Raw genomic sequence first — 27818 nt, forward strand, 5'->3', positions numbered from 1 at the left:
CGTGGTTTAGATTTTCCATGGCAGCGTGGTGTGTGGAAGAGTACATTGAATTCAACCACTGGGAGTGTGTTATGCAAGAGAGCTAAGTCAGCAGCCGTGTATGATTGGCCAGGTTACCTCCGTGGTGGCCCCACCTCCTGAGAGGGAGCTGGTAGTGGCAGAACAGCCAAGGGTGCCTGGATGGGAGCATGGAGTTGGGGCACAGCAGCACCCATCATGCCCATCTCAGGCCAAGGCTAACAGTTGTGTTGATTGCATGACAGGGTGTGCCAGGACCCACAGGCCCTGCCGGACCTAAAGGAGCGCCAGGGGACGCCGGGCTCCCAGGACAGGTGTGTATGACGTTCTCCTATCTCGCTTGGCTCATTTTCTGAGCCAACTGTGGTAGGTTACTAGCTCCCTTCAGTGGATTTTCCTTCTGAAGATGGGAGTAACTCATCCAAAGCCCAGTCCTGCTGGGTGGGGTGGGCTGAGCTGGCCCCTCTCCTGGGCTGTGGAGTGAGTGTCTCCCTCATGGCCCCTGCCTCTGGGTAATAACTCTCTCTCCCTGCCACCTGGGCCCAGCTCTGATGGAGGCGGGACCCTTCAGCCTGCACTGTAAGGTTGCTCTCCTCCCATCTCAGGGTGTGTGGGGTGACCTAGGATTGACTTGTGTGGGTTGGAGGGGGGTCGTTACATCCCCTCCCCACCACCAGCCCAACATTCCCTGCTGCAGGAATTCTGAATGCGGGTCCCATACGGGGATGGTGTCGGGGCCTTTAATCACTTTATAGCTTGCCCAGTGAGGAAATGGTGACAGTAGCCAGGGTTCAGCTGGGCTGGACAGCCCTTCCACATGGGGGTAGGGAGTTAGTAGCCCCCTGCCTAAGCCATGGACCAAGCAATGGTGCTTAGCATTGTGCTCTCTTGCTGTCCTCCTTTGTGTGATTCACTCACTTCCTACCCCGGCCCTTGAAGTGAGAAACCTCCCCCCGTCCCTTGTGTCACTCATCTGTTAAATGTCCATATTTCCCCCTGCCTGTCTCTAGACGATTGTCGGTCCTCCTGGGATGAAAGGCGAGAAGGTAAGAGGCTTGGGGGTTAGCTCAAAAATCTGCACAGAAAGCTTCAGAGGGGGAGTGTGGGGACTGGGAGCCAGGACTCCTGGGTTCTTTTTCCAACTCTGGCCCAGAAATTGTATTAATAATAATGTTGTTAGAGCCCAGTAAAAACCAGAGCGGGAGAGGGTGGTGCTGGAACAGCCTGGAGTGAGTGACCAGCCCTTTGGTGCGGGGCTTTCTCAGTGCCACGCTGCCCATGTGCCTGTGTCCGTTCTGATGTCATGAGCTGCATCTGCTCTGGCTTGCCCACTGCCAGCTTCCCCGGTGTCTCTTCAGCCACTCCAGCGTCTGAGCAGGAGCCCAGGGGTCCCAGGCTGCACCAGGAGTGATGGTTTGTGGTGACCAGGATCAGTGGAAGAAGGTAGCCCAGATGTCAGCTCAGGGTGGGGAGGGGGTGGGGAGGCCTGGTGCTCGCTTTGTGGGGATGCCTGACGTGCTGAGCCTTTGTGTGTTGCTGTCTAGGGCGAATCCGGAGGGATTGAAGGGAACCTGCTGGGTGAACCGGTAAATTGGCCTTTCATGTCCCTTCCCACTGTTTTTATCTCAAACTCTGTGCCCAAAACCAAGCACTAACTCTGCTCTCTACCTGCAGGGTGCCAAGGGCGAGCGAGGCTTACCAGGCCCCAGGGGAGAGAAGGTGAGGAACTTCCCCACACCCCATTGCAGGGAGGGGCTTCCCCTCTCTGCTCTTAGTCACCTCCCTGTGATGGCTCATGGTGCCTTTGTGACCTGACCCATTTCACTCCCCATTGGTGAGTCTCACTCTCTTTCTTCCTGCCAGGGGGATCCTGGAAGACAGGGGGAACCTGGAGACCCTGGGGAAGATGTAAGTACCACATAGATGGGGTGCTGGGAATGGCTGGGATCCCCACTGTAGGAATGCTGAGTCCAGACCCAGTGTTAGAGGCTGGGGGAGGCTCTCCCCTGCCCACCTGCTCAACCCCCCATTCAGGTTCTTGTCCTGGGCCCAGCGCTGGAGTATGTGAGCGGTTTTGATTTGTTTCATTGCCCCACCTGAATGGGAAGCCCTGGCCTTTGCCATAGTAAACATCTGAGCACGGGCAGCTCCAGCGTGTCTGAGATCTGGCTCCAGGGGGAAGGCTTCCTTGGTGCGTTGTAATCTAGTTCTGAAAAATGGTATACAGCACGTGTGCATGCCCTCAAATGTGTGTGTGCAGTGAGTGTGCACAGCATGGTTTGTCCTCATTGTTTCCTGTGCTTGTATTTTAACAGGGAGCCAAAGGATCCCCTGGAGTCAAAGGGGAAAAGGTACGTAGCAGCCCCGGTACTTGGGCTCCAGTGTACTGAGCCTAGAACCTCACCGGCATGGCCTGTCAGTCACAGAACAGGATGCATTTAGCAGCACTTGGTGGCTCAAACACCCACCTGTCACTTGTTACCTTCCATATTGCACTCGGGCTCATGTCCCTGAGGTATCTCGCTTGCAGTTTGATTGTCATGTGCTGGTGGCTGAGGAGCGGGGAGGATTGTGGCAGCAGTGAGAAGGGAAGGTCTCTGAGTCAGCACGAGACAGAGAGAGCCCTTGGAAGCCGGAGCAGCTGCCAGCTGTGTGTTCAGGGTTACTGGGACGAGCTGGCCTGCTCTGATTGGTGTTTGGCTGGGTGAAAGGCTGATGTGAATGGGCTAATCAGGGCCCTTCTTGCATTGTTTAACGGTGACTGGGGTGTTCATGGCTGTGGAAATGGCTGTCACAGTGTCTGTGCCTCATTCCTGTCCTGGTGGGACCCCCCCTGGGGCTAAGAGGGGAGTTTATTCTCCAGGGACCACAAGCAGGGCCAGCTGAATGCACCCCGTTCTGTGACTGACAGGGCATGCTGGTCAGGTTCTTGTGATGTGGCCGCTTTCCCACTAGAGACTGACTGAGGCCTGCTAGTGAACAGCCATAGATTGCAACCATGCTCAGTCACCAGCTGGGGCATAGCTTACTGGAGGACAGGTCTGTCCCATTCCCATCCACTCCTAACCCCTGTATATCCCTATGTATCCAGGCCTCTGCCCCTCCATGTGGCGTGACTTACCATTTCTATTCCATCTGCACCATTCAGGGTTCGGTTGGCATTGGCCTGCAGGGACCCCCTGGACAAGATGGGCCTCAAGGTTTGAAGGTAACGTCTCCTAAGACTTTATTAGCACAGAGAACCTCTCCTTAGTCATACGGGGAGTCTGGGAATCAGAACTCCTGGGTTCTCTTCCCGCCTCTGCCTCTGGCTTGCTGAGTGACTTGGGCCAAGCCTCTTCCCTGGCTCTGTGCTTGTCTCCCTGTTTGTATAATGGGGTTAATGACACTTGGCCTCTGTTGTTAAACACCTGCTTGGAAGGTGCATATTATTATTGTTATCAACTTAAAACATGGAGTGAAACGCCACGTGCTGGCCTTGGCACTGCTCCCTGTTCAGCGTTGCTGTCTCCTGCTGTACGGGACCTGTCCAGCCCGCGGACTTACTGTCAAGCCAGGAAATACTGTGAATTTTTACAACACGAGCAAGATTCCCATAATCTCCCCCTTCATGGGAAATTGGTTATTTGGTAGATTCTCGAGGCCCTTTGAGTGAGTCACAGGACAGCTCTAGATGGGGAGGTGGCAGGAGCCACTCTAGAAGCAGGACAGAAAGGGCTGGATGCCCCCCCCCCCTCCACACCCTGCCTACCCTGCCCCTCACAGCTTCCAGGCTGAGAGAGACTGGTGCTTACAGAGCTCATGTGGCATCAGCACCACTGGTGCTGGACAGCTCCTGCTGGAGGCCCTGAAGAGCTGGGACACTCTACTCCTGGTTCCAAACCAATCCCCCAGCAGAGATCTTCAGCGCCCAGTTACCAATGAAAATTACCCCCCTCTCCCTCCGCCATGCACACCCAGGGAAAGCTACCTACTCCAGTGTTACCGCAGAGCGGGCAAGTGCTGGGATCAGGATATCTCCACTCCAATGCCAGCCATCCTCCATATACAGGCCTGACGCCCTCTCTTCTGTGCTGCCTACTTGTACAGGCCTGAGATCCTTTGCCCTGCTTCTGCCCACCCTCAGCGTGTGGGTGTTTGGCTGAGCTCACCTCCATTTCACTCCTCCCCCCGGGGCTGAGTGCTCTGCCCTGCTGGAGTACAGCATTTCCCTCCAGACTGACATTGAAGTCCCCTGAGGAGTGTGCAGCGCCACCCCACTGCTCCTCTCTCAGCAGTCTGGCATCAGGGGAGTCCTTCCCCAGCAGCAGGCTCAGCAGCACTGGCTCCTTCTGTCTCCCCTCCAGGGTGACACTGGCTTACCTGGCCCACCAGGATCCCCGGGCTTGCCAGGCATCGCAGGGACCCCCGGCCAGCCAGGTCTGAGGGCAGAAAATGGACAGCCAGGCCCATCAGGACCTCCAGGAGAGAGGGTAAGAGGTGCAGTTACCATCTGGCCCTGAGCTCTGGCCCATCTCACCCCTGCTAAAGCACAGCCACTTGGACCACATGCCCCAACCGCACATACTGCTCAGCACCAAGGGCCAGTTCAGCAGCACGACTGCCCAGCTTCTGCCCTGGGCCTGGCCCTGCAGGTGCATGCAGGGGAGCCAGATTACAAAGGGAGGCCACTGGGTCCATGAGACGTTCCAGAGCCCTGAGGCTGCCTGTCCATGGACTCCTTGGTGCCGGCAGGCAGGGCCTCCTGCTGTGGGAGTGCAAGGGGTCGATGAAAGAAGCAAGGGAAAAGACCAGGAAGGACCTTCCGGCCGCCCCCAGACCAGACTTTTCCCTGCAGCGCTTTCTCCAACCCAATGTGAAGTGTGCTCCAGCAAAGCAGCTTCCATCAGCTCCCTCCTGCGACGTGCAGAGAGTCTGCAGCGCCCCCTCAAAGGGTTAAACGTCCTTTCTCCACTCACTCCTCCCTGGTCACGTGTGGTAGTGCCTGCCCGCACTGAACAGGGCTCTCCTTCCTGGCAGGACCCAGGCGTTCACCCCGAGCTGCACAGTCCCCCTCCCACGAGAACACTTGCACTTGCCTCCGCCTGGTGCCCTGAGTGTGAGCTCTGCCATGGGGGAGCTCGGTGAAGAGAGATGCCCCAGGGCCATGGGGCTTGGCCTCTGCCCTGGAGAGGCCTTAACTGTGCTCCCTTTACAGCGAAGGCCACTCCTGGGCCTTCACTAGCTGTGAAGTGGGGCCTCACCATGGCCAAGGCCTCTCTTGATTGATGTATTTTTCCTGCTAGGGTTTGATTGGCTTCCCTGGAAGAGATGGCACCTCTGGCTCACCAGGGCCACCGGGGCCCCCAGGGCCAGCGGTGAGTGTTGGGCATCTGGGGCCAAGAGTGCTGGGTGTGTAGCCAGGAGGAGGAAGATGGTTTCAAGGGGGTGCAGCTATTGCTCCCCCTAACTCAGCGTCTCCCTGTGTCTCTCAGTAGGTGCCCTGCACAGCCTCGGGGAGGGAGAACTGGGCAGGGTGCTGGAAAGAGCCTGCTGCCCTGACAAGAGAAGTCAAACTGCCAAGCTCTCTGGGGAGCAAACGAACAGTGCAGGGGGTGACAGGCAGCTGCCCTGGGCCAGGAAAGAGGCCATTAAAACCCAAGTCAACGCCACTTTGCACAGCTCCAAAGGGAGGGATTTCAAAGGTCAAGTGCCCAAAAGCAGGCGGGCTGGGTGTCTAACGCACTTGGGCCATTGCCACAGCAGGGGCACGTTGTCTGCTTGCACACACAGCTGTGACTCTTGCTCATCACTTGCACACACAGTCCCAAGGATTGTGTGAGATCTTCCAGCCCCCACCCCCAAGCATGGGGTTCACCTTTGGGTGACAGAAAAATCTCTTGCTTATGCCAGTGCAGGCACCCTTAGGGGTTTCCCTGTGGACTGGAGCCAGAGCAGCTTTGCATCCAGATTCAGAGCTGGGTGAGAGGCTTACATGAGTATCATTGAACTACTCCCTTGAGTGGGTTGGGGTCGGGGAGGGATGGCTGGACAGATGAATATCTGCATTTCTTCAACTAAAACTCCCTCCGCCTGCTTGTTCGCTTGTGTTACCCCCCTGTTGCCACTAGTGCTGCCCAAGGCCAGACAAATGAAAGGGAAGCGAGTAGTACGAGTGACATGGCCGAGGTCTGACCCCTCTCCCTGGTGTAATTGTGGTTGGCACCTGGACCAGGGCAGCACTGATCTCTGTATCCTGTGATATAGTAAACCCCCGGGGATCGCTTCAGAGGCCCCCAGGCTGGGCCTGGTACACTGATCTGTCTCTCTGGTTTCAGGGGGCACAAGGCGTCCCAGGACTGAAGGGTGACAAGGTAGGCTCTGGTTTCACCCTTATTGCACCAGCCTCCTGCGGCTCCTGGAGTGGGGGAGAAGAGCATGTATTCTCCAAGGGCCCCAGCTAGAGTGGTTTTTTTTTTTCTTGCTTGGTGGATGTTCCGTGTTGCCTTCGAATAACACCTGTCTCCTTTGGGGGATGGGTCACTGGAGGAACCCAGACTTTTCTCTCCCAGTGCGGCTTCGGGGCTAGTGATGTTGATAGACAGAGGTACAGGGACATCTCAGAGCTACCTACAGGTGGAGCCCTTGGGGTCAAGTGCATCTCTGACCCATTTGCAAAGGCCGCTCTTTCCCTTCCTCTTGCCTCTGGTGCAGTCGCTTGTCTCTGAAGAAGCCTGTTGTGGGGAGTGACCGTGGAGCCAGGCCCCATAGGTTGATTCTGGGGCTGGCAATGCTGTTACAGTACAGGTACCGAGGAGCAAGTGAGCTCCTGCCCTGTTCGAGGGCATGTGCAAGCAGAGCCAGGCAGCCAACAGACAGCAGCACCCCTGGGGTGCAGGTGACATGAGGCTCCTGCCCCCTACATGGAAACCTCTGAGCACCAAGGGAGCAGCGAGGAGAGGCCATGGCTTTCCGGTTTTGACACATGTCTGGTTGTCAAGCCATGCAATCTCATGTATGTGCAGGGTAGGGCTGCCAGTTTTGGTTGGATGTATTCCTGGAGGTTTTATCACATGACATAATCTTTCATTAAAGATTAATCTTTATTTCCTGGAGACTCCCGGCCAATCCTGGAGGGTTGGCAACCCTAGTGCAGGGTAGTGTCCCATGGAGCATGATGCTAGAGATTCCCAGAGCTGGGACAAAGTGAGCAGCAGAGGGCGTGGAAAGGGGCAGCCAGTGGCTGGCTCCAGCAGGGCCCGGGTAGTGCCCGACTCAGGCAGCTTGGGCAAGATGTGCAGGATTGCCGTTTACCTCGGCTCATTCAGAGAATGCTGCCATTAGCTACAGGGTCACTAACATTCTGTCTCTCTGCCCTGTAGGGGAACGTGGGGGTTGGACAGCCGGGCCCTAGAGGCGAGCGAGGAGACCCAGGGTCACGGGTACGTATCTCCCCTATTGCCTCCCCCAGCTGTGAGTGCAGACCCTGCTAACCCACCCCTCTCCCCAGTACAGCACATCGATCCCACCGGGCCTGAAAGGCTTTCCAGCCTGCAGTACAGCGTTGGGGAGCATGGCATGTGCCCCTCTGCGGCACTGGGGACTCTACCAGGCCTTGTGGCTTTGGGATACTGGCACGGCTCTGCATGGGCAGGGGGTATGTGGAGCAGTCTTGGAGATTAGAGATGGAGAAGACACATTCGGACCTTTCGAGCCCATCTCCCTGAGGAGAGCCCCTCCTTGGCACACACCCTGGCTGGGGCTGAGGAAAGCCCACACGTGGGTACCCTGGAGGCATCCCATGCCCAGGACCCTCCCCAAGGCCGACGTCACTGCCCTGGGGCTTTGCCTCTCACCCCCCTCACCATGGATCAGGATGGCAGGATATGGAATTGACCCTCGGGGCCCAGCTCTCCTGTCCCTGGCCCTGTGCTCTGTCTCACTGTCCTTTTCCTCCTCGCCAGGGTGAAGATGGGCGCCCAGGGCTGGAGGGAGATCGTGGGCCTGCGGTAAATACCTTCCCCCTCCCCTTGCCTTGCCCTTTAACCAGGGGTTGGGATTGGCTCCCACTCGCCAGTGACTCCCCTTCTCTTTTCCCTTTAGGGGCCTCCCGGAAACCGAGGGGAGCGTGGCGACAAAGTAAGCAACCTACTGGGGGGGGGGGGGGAGGGGAGTCTTCTCCCACCTACCCCTCCATCAGGCCGCTATTGACGTACAAGTACCTGCCCATGGGGTACAATCCCACTCTGATGGGGTGGGGTCAGGGTATTGCCCAGAGCTGCCCCTGAATTTCACCCCGCAGCCTGCTTGGGCTGCTGCCTGACCAGGGCTGTCTCCTCTCCAGGGGAGCTCATGGCTTGTTCTCCCTCTTGCTCTCATTTCTCCCAGTTCTAATAAAGTCAGGTGTGAACCCGTTTCCCTCTGATCCTGCGCCCCCCACTCATGCCTCTCAGGACCCCATGAACTTCCCTAGGTTTGGGGTCCCCTAGGCTCTTGGGGCTCCTTCCAATCACTCTCCTCCCCTCTGAGTGTCACGGTTCTGGCTGGTCTCTTTGCTGCTCTGAGGGAGGCCCTCGGGTTTGGTAGTGGCCTGACGGGCTGTAGTGGGAATGGGGCCTGACAGTCATGAGACCCACGTGCCCCTGTGCGAGGCATGTTTCTCACCCATGCTCTCTTCCCTTCTAGGGAGACTTTGGAGCTATGGGACCCAAAGGAGACAAGGTGAGTTCCCTATTTACCCGCTGCTAGGGGCTCATTGGCTGACCACTAGCCCCAACTGCCACACCAGAAAGGCCTATTTGCCTTCAGACCTGGGAGTGTCTGGGCCACCGTCCCCAAAGGCAGGTGGGAGAGTAATTCTGCACTGGCACAGAGCGTTTCCATCTGCCATCTGCACACCAGCCGCTTGTGCCCAATTGCAACCTCGCCAAATGCTGCCACAGCACGTCCACCCCACGTGAACCTTTCCAGTGCTAGTGGCCAGCTTTGGCTATGCCCCGACCGGACTCTCCTCAGCCCTGGGGCTGCTCCAGTAACCTCTGCCTGTGTCCCTGGGTGGCAGCCCCCAGGGTTCTTGCCACTGGGCTGTATAATCCTTGGACCTCCCTTGCTGCGGTGAGACCCCCGGCGGGGTGGGAAGCTGGACTCTTGACTGGCTTGATGGCCAGCAGATGGTCCTTGGGCACATGACCCTGTTTAAACCCATAGGATTGCAAACTGCAGCATGGGTAAGTGATTTATTTTAAGCTCTCATTGGCTGCTGTGTGGTTTTTTCCCCCCGTGTGCAGGGTGATACCGTCATTGTGGAGGGGCCGGCTGGAGTCCGGGGGAGCAAGGGGGAGCCGGTAAGAGCCCTACCCCATAGAGCAGAGGTTTTCAAATTGTGGGGTGCACTCCCTAGGGGGGTGTGGAGGAACGTTTGGGAGGGTGAGCATCGACACCAGGCCAGCCCTGCACAGTGGGGCTCAAGCCAGCCCCACACCATCTCCACCCCCTCACTCACCTCAGCGGGTCACCCAGCCTGCAGGTCAGTGTCAACATCCACCGTGGCTGTGCTGATTTCTGCTCCAAGCAGCCTCTGCGCCCAGTGCTGGCTCCGCCCCCAGAGACCATCACACGCGCCTTCCCCCACCCTGAAAACCCTAGTGGGGAGGGGCATGTATTGTGTCTATTTTTGTCTGGGTTGGCAACCAAAAATTATAACTCAAAATGGGGTGGGAGGGCTCGGCTCAGAAAGTTTGAAAACTGCTGCAAGGGCCCGTTGCCCAGGGGCCAGAGTGGGCTGCTCCCAGGATGCTTTGAGATTTATCAGCCTGGAGGTGTTTCCTGCTATTGAACCTGTAGCTGCTAGGTCCGCCCCGCCCGCGACCCCCTCTTGCCTTGGGGTTCACACCCCAGATCTCATCAGACACTTCTCCTGTGTATCCCCTCACCCCAGTCCCCACGTCCCTTTAGCCAGACAGACCAGACTCCACCCCAGGAATCTCCCCTCCAGTCCCAATTCGTGCCTTGCTCTTCTCTGAATCCCAGCCCATGGGTCATCCTCCTTGTGCTGTCAGGGGACTGACACTCTGCACCCTCCGCTCTTTCCCCTGCCCAGGGAGACCGCGGTCTGAAGGGGATGGAAGGGGACAAAGGCGACAAGGGTGACCCGGGCCTCCCAGGAGAGAAGGTACGTGAGTGAGCAGCTGGAGGACAGGCAGGTGGGTATGGGAGCATGCCTGTCTGAAAGCTGTCCCAGAGGCTTGGGAGAAGCCACAGAGCACTGGAGGCTTGGCAGGACCGAGAGCAGGCGCTGTAATGACTGGGCACTGTGGAGCACAGCCAGCCCAAGGAGCTAGGAGCTGGATGTTTTGTGCCCTTTGCTTGCTGTGAGCGCAGCCATTGAGAGAGGAGGGGCTTTAGGCTGGCGTCAGTGGGAGCTGCAGGGCCCGGTTATGGAACAGAGACCGGCAAGGAGGAGGATGAGAGAGGGGCGGGTCACTGGACACTGCAAGGGAACAGGCCGAGATGTGATGGAACAGGCTCTGTCCCAGCATGCGTTATACTCTGCTGATGGCTCAGGGGCACCCCGTCCTGGCCAGTGCCAGCCCCCCTATGCCACTGGCAGTGGTGGGGGTGCTCAGCAGAGAGTGGCCCCTGGACACCTCCTTTCCCGGAGGTGCATCAGTCTGACGTGGAGGGGAGTTGGCTAGTGAGTCACTGCTGTGGGGGAAGCAAATCAGGGACATTTTGTTTCTCTCATTTGGGGAACTTTTGTTAGAACCTAATATAATTTCAGAGGCTGGTTCTGTCCCTCCAGCTGCCTGCTGGGAGCAGGGGGCGCTTTCCTCAGGCTGTGCACTGATGTGTGCTTTCACCCGCAGGGAGGCAGGGGCGAGCAAGGGGAGAAGGGCTCCACAGGCTTCCCAGGAGCACGCGGCCCCGGAGGGCAGAAGGTAAGAATAGCCACAGGTGCGCCCAGCCCTGCACGAGCTACTCGTGCTCAGATGTAGGTGTGCCTGCAGGTGCGTGTGCACACAGGCCTGCTAGACCATCTGCTGTCCCAATCCTGGCATGTACCTGTGGGCATCACTCCGGCACCCAGCCCCTCCGGCCCTGACCCAGTGTCTTTTCCTTTCCAGGGTGAAGTTGGAGAATCGGGAGACCCCGGAGAGTCGGTGAGGAACTTTCCTTTGCTGCTGTTTCTCGCCCATTGCCTGGGAGCAAAGCCCGAGAGTCACTCTGTATTTCCTCTTTCTCCAGGGCCTGCCAGGAAAGGATGGAATCCCAGGATCCAGAGGGGAGAAAGGGGACATAGGGCCACTGGGAATGCGAGGCCCTAAGGTGGGCATTTCCTTAGTCTGTCTGTCTGTCCTCCTGTGATCCTGAGAGAGCCTGCCTGTCTGGGCCAGACGTAGCCTTAGGGCAGACCAGAGGGAAGCTGAGCCCACTCACGGCAGTGTCTTGGGGCCAAGCACCTTGGGGAGAGAGGAACCCCCCCGCCCGTGTGCATTCAGGATCAGTGTCAGGGAACCCCCAAGCCACCAATTAGCCGCTGGGAATGGGCTTGGATGCAGTGTACCCTCCCAGGAATGGGTTCGGTGGCATCAGCTGCAAGACATTGGTGGCCTTGATAGCCTGAATTTCTCCCCCTTGATAACTGATACCCAGCATAGACCCTGCCTGCAAAACCAGCCCCCTGCCCCAGGGAATAGTGGCGAAGCGGGTCACAGAGCTGTGTTGTGACTTCTCTCTTCACTGCAGGGGGATCGGGGAACGAAAGGTGCCTGTGGCCAGGATGGAGATAAGGGGGAGAAGGTGAGTGTTCATGGGTGTGCACAGTTGACCCCCCTTCTCCAGCCAGTCAGCAGAGGTGGGGACACTTGGATCCAGAGGCGGCAGAGCCACCACGCTAACGGAAGGTGGGACTGCAGTCCGTTGGGATGTGCCAGTGGAGCCGCCCAAGAGCCCTGTGCTCCCCGCAGAGCTGAACGGATCCCTGGGAAAATGCCTGATGCTTAAGGGCTTCTAAGGGAATAAAGGCTGCCCTGGGGGCCAAGAGGCTTATGGGAAGTGGAGACAGTTCAGTCCCCATCTGGTAGAACCCAGTGGGGCTAACTCTGGGCCCAGTCTCGCCCCCAGGGCAGCCTGGTCACGTCACTTGGCTGGGGTGCTATGGAACTAAGCTCCGTTAGACCAGCACTGGCCCTCTGAGCCACCAGCGAGGTCTGTGTAGCGGACGAGGGAGGGGCCTTTGAGAAGCCCCAAGTATCAGCCCTGTGGCACTGGAGGGCCCCAGGGATGCTGTGGAGGCTACTGAGGAGTTTGAGAAGGCAGGGGGGACCCTCAACCCCACCCCTTTGGAGCCCTAGTGTTGTACGACGCAGCAACCCCCAACCGGAACTGAACCCCAGGAGGGGTGAGTCCATGGGCGGGCGGAGCTGTGTGGCATCGCCCCGAGCACTGCTCAGTGGACTGGCTTCCCTTGGAGTGGAGGAGGAAGCCACGGGCTAGATATAACTCCATCAGTGAAGCAGTCTGTGCTGTAGGCACGAGCCCAGCATGGAGGGGCCAGGGCATTGTCCGGGCTGGTTCCCCATTACCCTGCTGTCTCCCACTGACCCGTGTCTCCTTCTGCCTCCTCTAGGGGGAGCCGGGGATTCCAGGCCGAATGGGACTTCCAGGAAGGAAGGGCGAGCTGGTAAGTGCAGTCAGCTGGCTCCAAGGGCAATGTGACGTGAGCACACCTGGACTGGCCAGAATGAACATCTGGTTTGTTTTCCTAGGGAGAGCTGGGCATGCCTGGAACCCCAGGAATCCCGGGGAAAGAAGGTCTCATGGGACCCAAGGTAGGGATTAAGGAGCAATAATGTTTGGGGGGGTGGAGCGAAGCCTGTGGATGAGGGGCTGCTGAGGGGCTTGCTGATCGCCCTCTTCAGACCCTGGCCTTCCTTGGCCGGAGCTGCCTCGCTGACTGTTAGTTGATAGTGTGCCACGGCACGTGCCCACGATATGTGCAGACAGTGGGATTTCTCCAGTGCTGCTAATAGAGGCACCAAAGCTGCCAGTGGCTCCTCATTAAGATGACGCTACAGACCTTTCCAGTGCACTCAGTCCTGAGCGCTGGGAAGTAATTAGATGCTGGGACATGATGTTTCCGATCTAACTGCTGTTAGACTCTATACAAACCTGAAATTTGGGGCCTAAGCTCACCTGACAATGGCACCTCTACCCAGTCACAGATTAGCTACTGGGCCAACGGGGCCTGTTCCCAGGGACCCTGGTCAATTGGGGGGGGCCCTGGAAAATGGGCGACCCCGTGCCCTGACCGGCTCCTCCCGCCCAGCGCTCCTGCAGAGTGGGGCAAGCCCCCGCACCCCAACAGCACTCCCCGGCTGGGGCACCAGGCCGGCGGAGCGGGGCAAGTCCCTGAGCCCACTCCCTGGCTGGAGCGTCGGGCTGGCGGAGTGGGGCAAGCCCCTGTGCCCCAACCCTGCTCCCTGGCAGGAGCGCCGGGGCGGGGCAGGGACTGCAGGCAGAAGGGGTGGCCTGCTCTGGCTCCACAAAACTGTAATCCCCCAGTGTCCCTACCCCAAATCTCCCTAGAAAAACCACCTTGTTCTTTGCCTTCCCAGGGTGACAGGGGATTTGATGGTCAGCAGGGAGCCAAAGGAGACCAGGGAGAGAAAGGAGACCGGGTGAGTTCTGCTTCACTAAGGGCCAAACTTGAAGCTCGTGTTATTGGGATCAGGGCTTATCCCTAAGTGCTTAGGAGTTTGGTAACTTCCCCACAGGAGCCTTCTGCTGCTGCTATGGCAAACCCCAGCATGATGGCAGAGCTCTGGTGCCCCGACTTGCTAATTGCTGGACAGTTTTCAGACACTGACAGTAGCTTGTTGCCTGTTAACCAGAACCGGACACTGATGTGTCCTGTAGGGTGTAAGGATATGCCCGGCCAACTGGAGAACTGTGATTTTCTAGCCAAGACAAGGGTCCCAGCACTGACTTGAAACTCCTCAGCATCCTCCCTTCCAGAGGATTCTGGCATGGCAGAACCGGTGCGTCAGGCTGTAGCAAAAGTGGAACTAGAGCAGGGTCAGTTCACTGTTAGAACTCCCAGCTGGTGAGAGCAGTCACAGCCCTGCAGGCCTGGTGGAGAATATCTGCGATTCTCCCACTGACAACTGGTACCGTCTGGCATCTTCCCACAGATCCACTGCTGTCCTGCACCTTGGGGGGGAGAGGGGATCTATGCCGTATTGCCAACCCCAAGTGTTCACAAATCAGGAGTCAAGCCCTAAAAAAAATCCCAAGATTGGCTGAAAATTTGACTTTTTTTAAACGACTAAATGTTGGGTTCTTTACCTTCTGGTTTGGGGGCCTTAAGGATGCACTCGGGACACATTTTTCAGCTTCTCTCTGCGACCAGGAGGGTGAGACGCTCATTCTTTTAAAATGCAAGTTGAAATTCTCACGTAATCACAGAATTTCAGGAGCTGGGGTTCTAAGAAAACCCTCAGATATGCTACTGTGATGAAATTGTGAGAGTTGGCCACATGTCTGTCAATAGACGACGCCTATCTCAAATGGTACAGAGCGGGTCAGTGCTGCGGGAGATTGACTCGGTGTGGGCCAAGGTGCCAGTCTGTCACACTCCCAGTTTGTACTGCCCTGTGTGGGTCGTGCCCTTCCTAACCCCTGCCTCTTTTCTCAGGGTACTCCAGGCATTATTGGCTCCCCAGGCCCTAGGGGCAATGATGGAGCACCTGGCCCACCTGGCCCCCCAGGTAGTGTTGGCCCTAAGGGCCCTGAGGGGATTCAAGGGCAGAAGGTAAGAACCTCTTCCCTGTGCATGGCCATTTCCCTACAGCTTCTACCTACCCCTCCCGACCAAGGCAATGTTGCCCTCTGAATGGCCAGTAGGTGGCGAGCTCCTGTCTCTTGCTGCCTCTGGAATTCCACAAGGAAACAAAAACTGGACCCCAAACCCCAGTGCACTCCCAGCCCTGGCAACAAAGGGACCAGTGTCTGAGGGGGAGCAGCAGCCCCTTTTCTGTGCAGCACTCAGGAGCAAGAGACCACCTGAAGGGAGAGAGTGAGCTTGCAGGGGTCCCTTGGCAGGCGCAGGGTGGAGAAAGCAGTTCCCCTTCCCCTCCCATCTGTTTCAGTTCTGCCTGGTCATATCCCCATCCCAGGGCAGTGAGGAGGGCCCCGGACCTGGCTGCAGTTAGCAGGCAGCGAGGAGATGGTAGTTAGACTCTGTTTAAGCAGGATCGGCTCCATCCACCTTCTGAATCTATGAACGGTGCCGTGCGAGTGATGTGCAGAGGCTGTTGGAGTGACAGGCAGTGTTGCTCACTGGTTAGAGCAGGGAGCTGGGCGTCAGACTCCTGAGGCCTATTCCCAGCTCTGTCACTGGCTCACGCTTTGACTTGGGTCAGTCTCGTAACCTCTCTCTGTATCTCTGGGATCATTTCCTCGCCCTAAAGGGGCGGTGGGCTTCATTAATGAATGCTGCAGCATGCCTCTGGCCCTGAACTGGCAGGCACCCCGCAGGAGTGCAGTGTGTTCATTCTGGCTCTGTTCTGGATTACTGCTATTTCATGACCTCCCATTCACGCACAAGATCAGCTTCAGGGCTGCCCTGAACCCAGCCCGAGGGCACCGTGTGTGGTGTCTTCCCCCCAGTGCTGCATCTTTGGTCAGATCGGATTGCTCCCCTAGGGGACAGTTCTCGCCTACAAGGGCACAAGGACCCACGTTTGAGAACTTCTCACTGGGGATAGGGAGATGAAAGCAGAAGAGTCTAATGTTTTGGAAGCGGCTGAGAAATCTCTCTCGAAATAAGTGAGACTGTCAGGCGTACCAGCTCGTTTAGAGCCGCGTCTAGGGAACAGCCCCATTCCCTACAAGAGGGAGCTCTGGGGCATGGGGAGGATGGTAGATCCGGTTCTGGGATGCTGCCCAATCCTAGAACTCCCCTTGCCGGCCAGTGTCTCAGTGTGTATGTTCCTGCTGCAGGGTGAAAGAGGCCCCCCAGGGGAGTCGACTGTAGGGACCCGAGGCGTCCCTGGGATTCCAGGAGAGAGAGGAGATCAGGTTTGTAAGCATGTTTCTGACCCATTGGATGTGCATTGCCTGGTCGAATGCTTGGCTCTGCCTGTACGTATTCGCTGTACCTTGAACCCCACCCCCGTCAGGCGAAGAGGAGAGCTTTCTAGGGGGCTGCCAGGGTTCTGCGGAGGGTGGCTGTCTCCTGGCTCAGGGGTTGCTGACCCGGTAGCATGCCTCTTGATTTCCTATTTGGCTTGTTTTCAGGGGAATCCGGGACTCGAAGGCTCGAGAGGAGAGAAGGGGGACCCTGGCATGACGGTGAGAAGAGAGCTCCCTGAGGTCTTGGAGCAAAGCCCTGACCCACAATGACAACACATCAGTGCTACTGCGCAGTCAGTCAGAGCAGTGGGATACTTCCCCCTCCCAGGGGCTGGGACTGGCCCCTGAGTCCTGCCTTCCTGCATGGCAGGCTCGAGGCCTTTTCCCCTTTACAGTTTCCCTCCAGGTCTGGCTCAAGTGTTGGATTGCTGGAGTGGGGGGAGACTGCTCTTTTCCCAGTGATTCCCAGAGCAGCTGAGGCAGGCTCATGGTGGGCTGGGGGGCCCGGAAGGCATCTCTTCCCTCTCTCTTCATTCCCTTGGTTTTCTCTGCAGGAACAAGAGATCCGCGCATTTGTCAGGCAGGAAATGAGTCAGCACTGCGGTAAGTGAGGCTTCACCTTCCACTTGGGGCTGACTGACTTCTCAGCAGCACCACAGCTCTGATCGCTTATCGCTACAGAATCGTCCCCTTCGCGGTCTCCTCCTCCGCCCTCTGTCCCTTCCTCTCCCCTTCTTTTGGTGACGTTGCATGTGCCATGACTCCCACATCTGGAGGTGTTCAGAGTACAATGGGCCAACCCCATGCGAGCGTTAGGGGCCTATCAGTCTAGTCTGGCTCTCTGTCCCTTTCCTGGTACCTGGTGGCGGGGCAGGTCTGTGCCAAGTGCCAGGATGCTGGAGAAGGCTTTCCCCATGGATTAACCTCCTCTTTTCTCTCTTTCTCTCCACACAGCTTGCGGAGGGCAGCTCTCCTCTTCTGAACCACGTAAGCACTGATTTCTTGTGCACCCTGTAATCCCAGTTTGCAGTGCTGAGCAGCAGCAGCCCTGTCATTGACGAGCAGGTCCGTTCTCCCAGATATGTAGCAGGTTTCACGAAAGGGGCATGGCCCCTGCTGGAAGGTCACATGCAGCTAGCTCAGCCCTGTAGGACTGGCCAGGTTGGCAGATTGCCAACAGAAGAGGCAGCCCTGTGGAGATGCTGGCTTGGCAATGAGCCCTTGGAGACTTGGCAAGAGTGGCTGGGTTGGTAGGGGAGCTGTCACTGAGGGTGACTGGCTAAGCCAGGAGCAGGAGATAATGGAAGCTGGAGTAGCAAGGGCAGAAGAGGTGATGAGTGACATGCTGCAGTTTGAAACATTCCTCAGCAAGGTCTCAAGTCTGGCAGCACTCGGGGTGGCAGTGAGTGCAGTGGGGATTCTGAGGGGGTAGCACCAGGGAGAGAATCCCTGTAGGCAAGGAGCACTCAGTAGACGCCAAGCTTAGAACTGCCAATAGGGCAGAGGCCGGACAGGAATGCATGGCCAGGCATCTGACAGCAAAAGGCGAGTGCTGCACTGGGCGTCCCCAACCTGAGACAGCATCGGACATGCTACACCAAGATTAGCAAAGAGAGTCACAGCAGCCATCCCTTCTCTGGACCCAGCGTCCAATGCGGCTCTCCCCGACTCACTTTGGACAGACTGCCAGTGGGCACAGTAACTTATGGGTAGTCGTGCCTGGAGAAGCCAATACTTGTCATACCAAGGCACCAAATACATGGTAACAAGCTTGTAAAAGAACAGTTATTGTGCAAGCCAGGACTGAGAAATCACTGTAGCCAATACACTAGAGTAAGGAGAATAAGATGGCACAAGGACATTGACAGACTCATCCAGGGTGAGATCCGTTCCTGCACAAGGGCTAAGCCTGGTATGGATCAGGGGAGGAAGAGAGAGGTGAGTGGAGGAAGGGAAGGAAAGAGAGGGCTGGTGAGGAAAGCAAAGGGGAAGAAGGAAGGAGAGTTTCATAGCAGGTTCCCAGAAATGGTCAAAGAACAGCTGAAGATTGTAGGGAAGAGGAGGCCAGCGGGGCAGCCAGCAGCATAAGCCTGGCAAGGAGGAGCTATGACGCAGAGGTAGGTAATGTTTGGGCAAACATGAAATGAATTATTTGCCTGATTGTTCTCAAAGGAGGATGGGGGACACATGCAAGGAACAGACATAAATCTTCCAGGAGAGGAAGAAGAAATACCAGAGGAAATCAGGATCACGGCAGAACAGGTGATCGAGAAAGCAGAGCATCTTTCTAAACCACCCATGCCAAACCCGCCCAGAGCAGAGCCAAGCAGACTCCATCCTTGAATGGCGAGAGAGTGTGAGAGAGATTATCTTCTAGTAGATAATTCCACACTGTTTCCAGCCAGACCCAGCAGGCTGTACCAAGCTGGGAAAAGGCTGAGTTTAGTATCAGAGGCGTCATTCGTACAGGGCACAGTATTCAGGGGCTTCTCAGCATTCCTGTAGTACCTGCCTATTTGTGTGTAGAATCTGTGACCACATGCCTCATCCAGAGCTGTGAGTGAGCCTGCCTCATATCTGGGAAGACCTGTGCTGTGCTCGTCTGTGTCTTGTCTTGTCCTCCATTGGTGTTTGACTAGCAGCTGCCTCGTTGTTTTTGTATATCGTTCAAACTCTAACCCACCAAGGACTGTGTTCAAGAGCATGTCTGCCAGCCCCGGGAAGCCCAGTTCTACTGAGGGGATGGGGTGGATTAGGATGAAGGGAATCTGAAGAGAATATATCTCCCTTTGTGCAAGCACCCTGCCTTCAGGTCTCTTTCTGCTGGTATTTCCAGCATCTATATTGCCATCTCCTTGCAGTGGAGTAGGTAGGGTGAATTTTTCTGTATAGCTCATGTCCCAGGAGGTCCTGTCCCATCAGAGGCAGGAGGATACAACTGCAATGATTATGCCACAAGCCAGGGCTGATGCAGACAAAGTGCTGTTGTGCAGTGTCCAATGGCGGGCTGCAAGAGGTGGTCCAGACCTGCCAGTCTATGGTGCTTCTCTTCGTAATGGCTATTTCCTCCCATAGGTCTCCAACGCAATGCTAGTTTTGCACCATGTCTGACTGGCTGTTAGCAGCCCTAGAAGTGGACAGTGCTGATGCTGCTCTTGAGCATTGGCCTGTGGCTTGTCGGGGGGAGGGGAGCCATGTCAGTCATTTTCACGTCCTGTTTGATGTCTGTGCTGTGTCCTTGCCTCTCTTAGGTCTTCTCCCCAACTATCCATCCACCCAACCATTCCCATCTGTTAATGCTCATCTAGTCCCTGTGCTTAAGTTGTCACACGCTGAAGAAGAGGAGGGTGAGTCTTGTCTCTTTGTGCCCTGTCATAATACTCATTCTCCGGTGCTGTCTTTGTGAGTCCTGCATGGAAGCTTTGCCATTACAGTGTCCTTCACTTGCAGGTACCAAGTGATTGCAATACCCGCCTTCTGTAACAGTAACTCAGAGAACCTAAGGCAGCTGCAGGCCATTTAAAAGTAGAGTTCTAGCTATTTGTTACTACCTTAATGCTAAGATGCACCTAGGTATGGGCCATTGTATTATGACTTAATGAAAGGCATCTGCGTTCTCGCAATGATGTCTTTGCTATGTCTTCAACCCCCAACCACCTTTGGATCAACTGATCAGAAGGACAGGCGAGTGAGAGTGATGTGCAGAATGAAAGGAGTGTTGTTTATTGAACAGCTGGAGTGCACGAGGTGCTCAGGATGAGTGGGTAGGTTCATGGAAAGATAAACAGTGACTGAGTAGAGGAGTAAGTGTATGGGTTGGATAGATACTGCAGGATGGTCGCATGGTTTATGGAAGGGTATGTGATGTAATGGATGTGTGAATGTCCGGGACGATCGGGGCATGGATGAGTGACTATGGATGGAGAGTAGATGAATGGATGGGTTCATAGGTTGAGGGGGTAAAACGTATGGGAAGAGGGTATGTCTGAAGAATGATGGGAATGTGAAGGCAAATGTGTAGAATGACTGGAAGGATTGATTGGCCGGATGCTACAGCACAGCTGGTTGAAAGTGAACTGTAAAGCAGCATAGGTTGGTGGGTAAACATCTAAACCTGAATTGCATCCAGTAGTAAGTGAAGGTGGCACAAATCCTCCCTCTAGCTCAGGGGTGGCCAACCTGTGACTCCGGAGCCACATGCGTCTCTTCAGACGTTAATATGAGGCTCCTTGTATAGGCACCGACTCTGGGGCTGGAGCTACAGGTGCCAACTTTCCAATGTGCCAGGGGGTGCTCACTGCTCTGCCACAGGTCCTGCCCCCACTCCACCCCTTTCCCTGAGCCTGCCATGCCCTCGCTTCTCCCCCTCCGAGCCTCCTGCACGCCACGAAACAGCTGATCGGGAGGTGTGGGGAGGGAGGGGGAGGCACTGATTGGCGGGGCTGCCGGTGGGCGGGAGGCACTGGGAGCGTGTGGGGGAGCTGAGCGGGGGCTGCTGATGTATTACTGTGGCTCTTTGGCAATGTACATTGGTAAATTCTGGCTCCTTCTCAGGCTCAGGTTGGCCACCCCTGCTCTAGCTCCTTTTCCAGCTTCTCTGTTGTCCCATTGAGGTAGGGCACAGAGAGATTTGCAGAGATAAGGCTCCAGGGAGTGTGTTCATTCCCCATTTATTTAATTGTTAGCATTTTTGGTGACAACCTCTTTGCTTCTCCTGTGCCCTGCCCCCACACACCCCTTGTCTGCTCTAGAACATTTTGTATCCGTTTTCCAGCCATAGTGACCATTCCAGTAAAATGAGCACAACATTTTCTAGTGTAGCTTTAGCCACACAGTTCCCTGTGCTGTGACACTGCACCTTCAGGCAAGTGACCCCTGTGGTACAGTTAGTCACTGGGCAGTGCAGCCAACTCATCTCCCCCCGGCTACCTTTGTGCAAACAAGCCAATGCACCAGCCGGGCAATTCAGTGGCATGTTGACCAAGCCTGTTATTGAATCTGCCATTTTCAGCAGCCGCTCCCAGAATCAAAGCTGAAGGCCAATTGTCGTCATCCTAGGAAAGATGAGGGATGAATTCCCACATGGCTCGCCCAACAAGCCCAGTGACCCCATCCACCTGCCCTTCCCACCCTGCACTTCCCTGTCCCGTGGCGCTTCTCATATGGCCGGTGTTATTTTCCAGGGCACGAGGTGCGTGTTGTGAACACAAATGACCCTGAGTATGAGCATGTCTACGCAATGGAGTACTACGAAGAGGGCCTGGAAGCTGATGGGACAGAGAGCACCATGCTGAGCGATGGTGAGTTTCCTTAACCTTCCGACAGCTCTGAGGAAAATGAGACCTGCCGTGAGACTCTCGGGGGTGGAGGGGAGCGAGAAAAATCAGCAGCCTTGGTTTTATAGGGACAGTCCAGATTTTTGGGTCTTTTTCTTATATAGGCTCCTATTACCCCCACCACCACCCCCGTCCCGATTTTTCACACTTGCTCTCTGGTCCCCCTACCCACAAGTATCAGGATTGAAAGGTGGAAGATGCTGGCTCCCCTGAACTGTAACAAAGCCCTCTCCCTGGCCACACCATGCACAGGTCACCTGCCCTTTCAACTCAAGATCGGAAGTCACAAAAATGGGGTCCCAACTTGCATGGGGAGAAATGGCAACACGAAAGTAGCAGAGTTGCTTGAAAATCCTTCAGAACTTAACTATTGTACATCATTGCTATGCTATCTCCTCTCCTGGTGGCAACCTTGTGGTCCTCCTTTTTGCTGGAGCTTTCTGTTGGGATCTACTTTTTATGAGACAGGGAAGGCCAGCAATGTCTTGGAACCCTTGTGAAATACCTCCAAGGACCACTGGTTCCAAATTTCCACACCCAAATAGCCTTATAGAAAATCAGCAGCTTCAGACTTTAGAGAGAAGTCTTTTCTCTCCTGATTATCCAACACCATTCAGTGAGGTCACCATAAATGGCAATTTCAAAGTCATCATGCTTCCCATTGGATGTGGCATCTACTGTCCGTGCCAACATTATGGCTAAGTTCTGGGCTCATCTACAAGAATCTAGGCAACTAGCTCTTAAATCATATTTCTTACATTTCTCAAAGCAGGGCATAAAAGCTTCCTTTCTACCTCTTTAAGGTTACAAGGAGTTACTTTCTGCCCCATTGATACTGGAGGTGTCCACCTTGTTGCTGTATTACAAGAGTTGATTTTACTAAATAGCAATTACAATGCACATGATTTTTGAATTTTAAATGCAGGCTACGTAAGCTGAGGTTTCACATAAAATACTATCACCAAGCATATATAACAGGAGGATCCCGCCTTTTTTCCTGGAGAGGCCACTTTTGTTGTGCCTGAGAAGGAGTTCAGACTCCATAGCCCAACGAGCCGTTGGCTTCTCGGTCACAAGTGAGATCAAGTAGGGAAATGTTTGCCAGCTGTGCTGTGATTCTGTTTTGTGGGTGCTTGTCCACTAAGAACTGGACAGAGACCCACCCACTTGTTTCACATAGGCCGCCAAACAACCTTCAGATGGTAACAACTTCCACTGGGCCAGGCTGGGCACAGTGAGTGAGAGGTGAAAGGCTCCGTATCCTGTTCCCACCTCACATGCCAGGCAGCCTCACTGCAGGAAGCAGTCACGCACATTGACTTTACCAACTCCTAATGACAATGCTTCAGCCACCAATCCAGTACAAGGTTTGAAGCATATGGATGGATCACATAGGCCTTCAAGAGCTGATGGTTTATCCAGCAGATGCAAATCTTAGTATCAGGGTTCAGGACTGACAACGCTATCTAAAGTGCTGCCATAGTGCCAGCATAGGATCCAGGTACTGACCTTCAGGTTTGGGTGAGACGGTATTGTGACATACAGGGATACAATTCAGACCAGTGGGGGCCTTTGTCACCCTTGTGTGCCTTACAATGCCTTGCTGAAGTAGCTCCCACCTGGGCTGCTCACAAACAGCCAAACAGCATGCAAGCCACACCTTGCCCGTTACATCCTGGCTCTCACCAGCTTTGGTTCTACTGCAGAGTGACCCCAACTTGCCCTCAGTCCTGGATTTCCCCCCATAAATGTATGTCCTGTACTGCCCAGCCCTCTCCTGGACTGTACAAATATTTTAAGTCCGTTATTCCTTTAAGGGAATAATATATCGGCTTATTATCTTAAATAGAGTTACCCAGACACTTCAATTTAAACACACTGGATTAGATAAAACAGTAAATCAAGATTATAAACTACAAAGGGATAGATTTTAAGTGAGTACAAGTAATGAGTCATAAAAGTCAGAAACGGTTACCAGAGAAATAAAGATAAAACGCCTACTAGTGCCTAACTTAACAAACTATATTAAATTCAAGCAAAATTTCTCACCACATGCTTCCAGCAATGTTAACATGCCCCACCCCCAGAGTCCAACAGCTGTTTTTCTTTGTCATCTTAGGTGCAATGCTTGAGACAGACGGAGGGAGAGAGAAAGAGTGGGGGTGTCCTGGGGTGTTTTCCCCTTCTTTTTATAGTTTGTTCTTCTCTTGAAAAACATTTTCCAGCTGAGAAGTAGGAGACAGAGTCTGTGTGACAGGATGTTCCCTGCTGTTTTTCCTGCATGTTTGAGCTTTCTTTGTTTTCCCTTCCTGCTCGATGACTCTGTTTACTGCTTAAATGCAAATTAAGGCAAACATACACTTCTTTGTTCCAAACAGACCAGTTTGGTGCTACATGGGTCTTGAACATGCACTCTTAACGTGATACAGGGGAACCTTATTGTGATGGGTTCCCCCTGGAGTGCCACCTGGAACTGGGGTACCACTGAGCCCTCTGACTGACCAGCCTGGGCTCCCTCTCACACTTGACAAGCTCTAGACCACTCCCGGTTTACACTTCCACCAGCATTTACACAGGCAGGGACACGCCAAGCTGCAGTTACATGCAGGCTTTGACCAGCCATTGCATGAACCAACAATAGCCAAGATTACTCCCAGCCTAGAACCAAGGAGCTGTACCATCCTGCCCGGATCAAAATCCCGACCAGTATGAATTTATTACTCAGTTCGCCTCTCCCTCCGTATGGAGAGGAATATGCACACTTGTGGTAACTAAGCTGAGATTTTCCCCAGACACTTAAAGGCACCCTGGTTTAGGTTCAAATATAAAACAAGATTATTACCTACAAAAAGATAGATTTTAAGTGATAGCAAACAGATCAAAGCAGATGATCTAGTAAATTTAAAAAAAACACAAACTACGCTTAACATATGGGAAGGATAGGATTTGAATTAACAATTTCTCAGCCTGGCTGATGATACAAGCAGGCTTGCAGATTCTCAAGGCACAGGCTGCACTTGCTTTGCAGCTTGGGATCCCCACCCCCGTTCCAAGTCCTTTTCTTTCGGAGCTTCTCTCAGGTGTTGAGTTGTGGGGGAGTGAAGAACAACAGATGATGTCGCTCCCTGCCTTATATAGCATTTCCATATGGCAGGAACCATTTGTGCCAAAAACAGTTCCCAGCCCAGTTTGTGGAAAAATACAGGAACCCAAAATGGAGTCCAGAGAAATGTGGTCTGGTCACATGCCCTTGCAGAGTCATAGAAGCCATTACTTACAGGCTGGCTGAAACATCCCCAGGAAGGCTTAGCTATGCCACAGCCCATTGTCTTTGCTGACAAGCCATTAACTGTCAGGTTTCTTCATTGTTGTACCCGAAAGGCCGGCTGGGGGTGTTTTCCAGAGTAAGCCCATTTGAAATACAGATCCATAATCAATATTCATCACTTCAGATACAAAAATGATACATGCATACAAATAGGATAATCATATCCAGCAAATTATAACTTTTCCAATGACCCCTTACATGACCCATCTTGTACAAAATGCATCATAATTATGCCATAATCATATCATGATAATATTACTAGGACAAATATGGGGTGTAGTGTCACACTTACAACTTCACATACAGTATTGCCACACATATTTTATCTGGACAGTACTGACCAGCAAATTGAGTTTTGAAATGATACTTTACAAGGCATACCTTATACAAAGATTATTACAATAGTGCATAGGGTGTAAATGCAGGGGTATATTCCATCAGACCTCCACCCTTACAAACCTGCAGTAGGGTTAGCCACTGGCTGACCTGGAGGCAGCAGGTCAGGGCCCTCTTTCCTGGTCAGGGCATCTGCCACCATATTTTCTTCTCCCTTGGTTTGCACAATCTCCATATCAAGTTCTTGTAGTATAAATCTCCAGTGCAGAAGCTTGGAATTTGAGCCATAATTTTGTTTAACCAGATCAATGGATAATGATTCCTTAAAACTCTGAACTTCCTGTTAAAAAGATAGGGCCTAAACTGCTTGACTGTCCACACAATTGCATAACATTCTTTCTTTATGACAGAATAATTTTGTTCCATGTGTGTCAATTTCTTGCTTAAGAAAGCAATGGGGTGTTTCTTGTTGTTTTCCCCTGTCTGCATCAGGATAGCCCTTAACCCAGGGTCTGATGCATCTGTGCACAGTTCAAACATTTTATCAAAATCTGGACCAGCTAGAAGAGGCTTTTTCAGACAAGACTTTCTTTAGCTTATCAAAACTCTCTTATCATGCCTTGTCCATACAACTTCGTTAGGCTTTGTCTTTTTACATAGACCTGTGATTGCAGATACACAAACCTTCTGTAATAGTTTACCAGACCTATGAAAGATTGAACCTGTTTTTTGGTTTGAGGTATAGACCAATTTACTGTGCTTTCAACTTTCAAGGGTTATGGGGATATTTGACCTCTCCCTACCCAGTGTCCCAAAAAAGGAACTCTGGCTGCTCCAATTTGACACTTAAGAGGCTTTTATGGGTAGGCCTCCCTTTTTGAGCTTTGACAGCACCATTTGTAAGTGTTTTTTTGTGATCAGCACAAATGTTGCCAAACATTGCAATGTCATTGACATAGGCCCTTGCAAACCTCTGTGAACCATTTAACACTTGGCTGACCAGCCTCTGAAAGGTGGCCCCTGCATTAATTAACCCAAACGGTAACATTGTGAACTCAGAGAGCCAGGTCGGTGATAAAAGCGGCATCATTCTGTGTAGCCTCATCTAAGGGAATCTTTCAATAACCTCTACCAAATCAAAAAAGCTGAGATATTTAGCTTTGCTTAAGATATCTAGCATATCCTCTCTTTTAGACATAGGATAAGCATCTGGTACTGTGACACATTGAGTTATCTGTAATCAACACAAAACCTTACAGTGATATCTTTCTTAGGGACCAAGACCACAGGTAATGCCCAAAAGCTGTCAGACTCTTTAATTACTCCCAGGTCTAACATGCTTTGTATTTCTGTACAAATTTGTTCCTGCACCTTGCCAGTAGCCCTGTAGATCTGCTGGGAGGTGGCTGTGGTCTTTCTTTAATGATTTTGAGTCAGCCAAGTGTGTCTGCCCTAGCTTGTTAGAAAATATGTTGTGGTTTTGCAGCACAGACAACACATCTTCCCTTTCAGCTGGTATGAACGTGCTGCAGATATCAGTGCCTTCCAGAGTTGAATCAGTTTGGCATTCAGCCATTAAATCAATGAGGTGGTATGCCTCAGTTTCCCCTTCCACAGAGGTATGACCAATGCAAAATGTTTGTGTCTTCCATTCACATATAAACTGCCAACCCCATCTGGCTCCTTTCCATTTCTCTCTAGCTGTACCTTACTGGGGGTTTGCCTTGGGTTCTGAAGGGCAAGAGGCATCCTAATGTCTTCTGATGATGATGATTTCCTAGGTATGATGTCAGAGGAGATTTTTAAGCATTGATCTCTTTTCTCTCTCAGCCCCAGGGAACGTAACCAGCAAGTCTGTTCACTTTTTTCCCCTCCCAGCTGACCTATGCAGCTTGCCCCTGGACGAGGGAGATTGCAGCAGATTCACACTCAGGTGGTATTATAACCAAAAAGTGGCAGAGTGCCGGCCTTTCGTCTACAGCGGCTGCAGGGGGAACCTCAACCGTTTCTACACCAAGGAGGACTGTGATCTCCAATGCAGGCACCAGGCAGATTCAGGTAGGGGACCAGCAGTGCTGCTCCTCTCCATTGCCAATAGATCTAGGACAATAAATGTCCCTTTGTGCTGATTCAGCCCAGAATGTAGGTGAAAACGGGCAGGCTGTAACACCAGTGTGTTTAGATGCTGGGGTGTAGCGGTCCTGATTCCTAGTCGTCTGCTTTTACCGCTCTTTCCTCTTTCTCTGCAGATGCCCAAATTGCTGCTGACAACACATCAGATACGAAGAGGAATGCGTGAACTGCCCTGTTTTAGTGGGGTTTCCCTGTCCAAGGGGGAACTGACCAAAGGGAGAGAAGACCCCACCTGCCCTCTGAGTGAAAGACTCTTACAGGCTCCTACAGGGGAACCTACCCTGGGCCTGCCCCAGGTCCCAGCCACACATGGTGCGTTTGGTCTGAGACTCTCCTTGTTGCCATCTCTGCTCCCTGCAGCGCTGCCCCACATGCCAGCTTGCTGGAGCAGAGACTTGGTGCTATTTCGTAATGAGTGTTTGTGCTGCTCTTGGTTTTACTTTTTATTATTATTTTTAAATTAAGGTGAAATTTTTATCAAATGGAAAAAAATATCTGTAACCTCTTTAAAAAGCCAACAGTTCTGAATTCGAGCTTTTTAACTTATTTGATGC

At 53.7% G+C, this 27818-nt stretch overlaps 1 protein-coding gene across 1 annotated transcript in view; it reads left to right on the forward strand.

The window, feature by feature from the left end:
- The window catches only part of COL7A1 (collagen type VII alpha 1 chain), a 97207-nt gene extending 69777 nt beyond the window's left edge, over window positions 1-27430 (forward strand). The window contains exons 80-108 of the mRNA XM_065408257.1: window positions 1029-1064; window positions 1563-1604; window positions 1693-1737; window positions 1882-1926; window positions 2334-2369; window positions 3167-3226; window positions 4365-4490; window positions 6336-6371; window positions 7380-7439; window positions 7962-8006; window positions 8101-8136; window positions 8683-8718; window positions 9285-9341; window positions 10097-10168; window positions 10863-10934; window positions 11121-11156; window positions 11242-11322; window positions 11743-11796; window positions 12626-12679; window positions 12765-12827; window positions 13614-13676; window positions 14693-14809; window positions 16000-16077; window positions 16297-16350; window positions 16686-16734; window positions 17086-17118; window positions 21315-21431; window positions 27010-27189; window positions 27381-27430. Of these exons, the coding sequence (XP_065264329.1) occupies window positions 1029-1064; window positions 1563-1604; window positions 1693-1737; window positions 1882-1926; window positions 2334-2369; window positions 3167-3226; window positions 4365-4490; window positions 6336-6371; window positions 7380-7439; window positions 7962-8006; window positions 8101-8136; window positions 8683-8718; window positions 9285-9341; window positions 10097-10168; window positions 10863-10934; window positions 11121-11156; window positions 11242-11322; window positions 11743-11796; window positions 12626-12679; window positions 12765-12827; window positions 13614-13676; window positions 14693-14809; window positions 16000-16077; window positions 16297-16350; window positions 16686-16734; window positions 17086-17118; window positions 21315-21431; window positions 27010-27189; window positions 27381-27430 (1833 nt within the window). The remainder of the gene's footprint in view (window positions 1-1028; window positions 1065-1562; window positions 1605-1692; window positions 1738-1881; window positions 1927-2333; window positions 2370-3166; window positions 3227-4364; window positions 4491-6335; window positions 6372-7379; window positions 7440-7961; window positions 8007-8100; window positions 8137-8682; window positions 8719-9284; window positions 9342-10096; window positions 10169-10862; window positions 10935-11120; window positions 11157-11241; window positions 11323-11742; window positions 11797-12625; window positions 12680-12764; window positions 12828-13613; window positions 13677-14692; window positions 14810-15999; window positions 16078-16296; window positions 16351-16685; window positions 16735-17085; window positions 17119-21314; window positions 21432-27009; window positions 27190-27380) is intronic.
- The last annotated feature ends 388 nt before the right edge of the window (window positions 27431-27818 follow it).

This window comes from Emys orbicularis, chromosome 7, assembly GCF_028017835.1.
Source record: "Emys orbicularis isolate rEmyOrb1 chromosome 7, rEmyOrb1.hap1, whole genome shotgun sequence".
In the NCBI taxonomy this organism is placed as follows: domain Eukaryota; kingdom Metazoa; phylum Chordata; order Testudines; family Emydidae; genus Emys; species Emys orbicularis.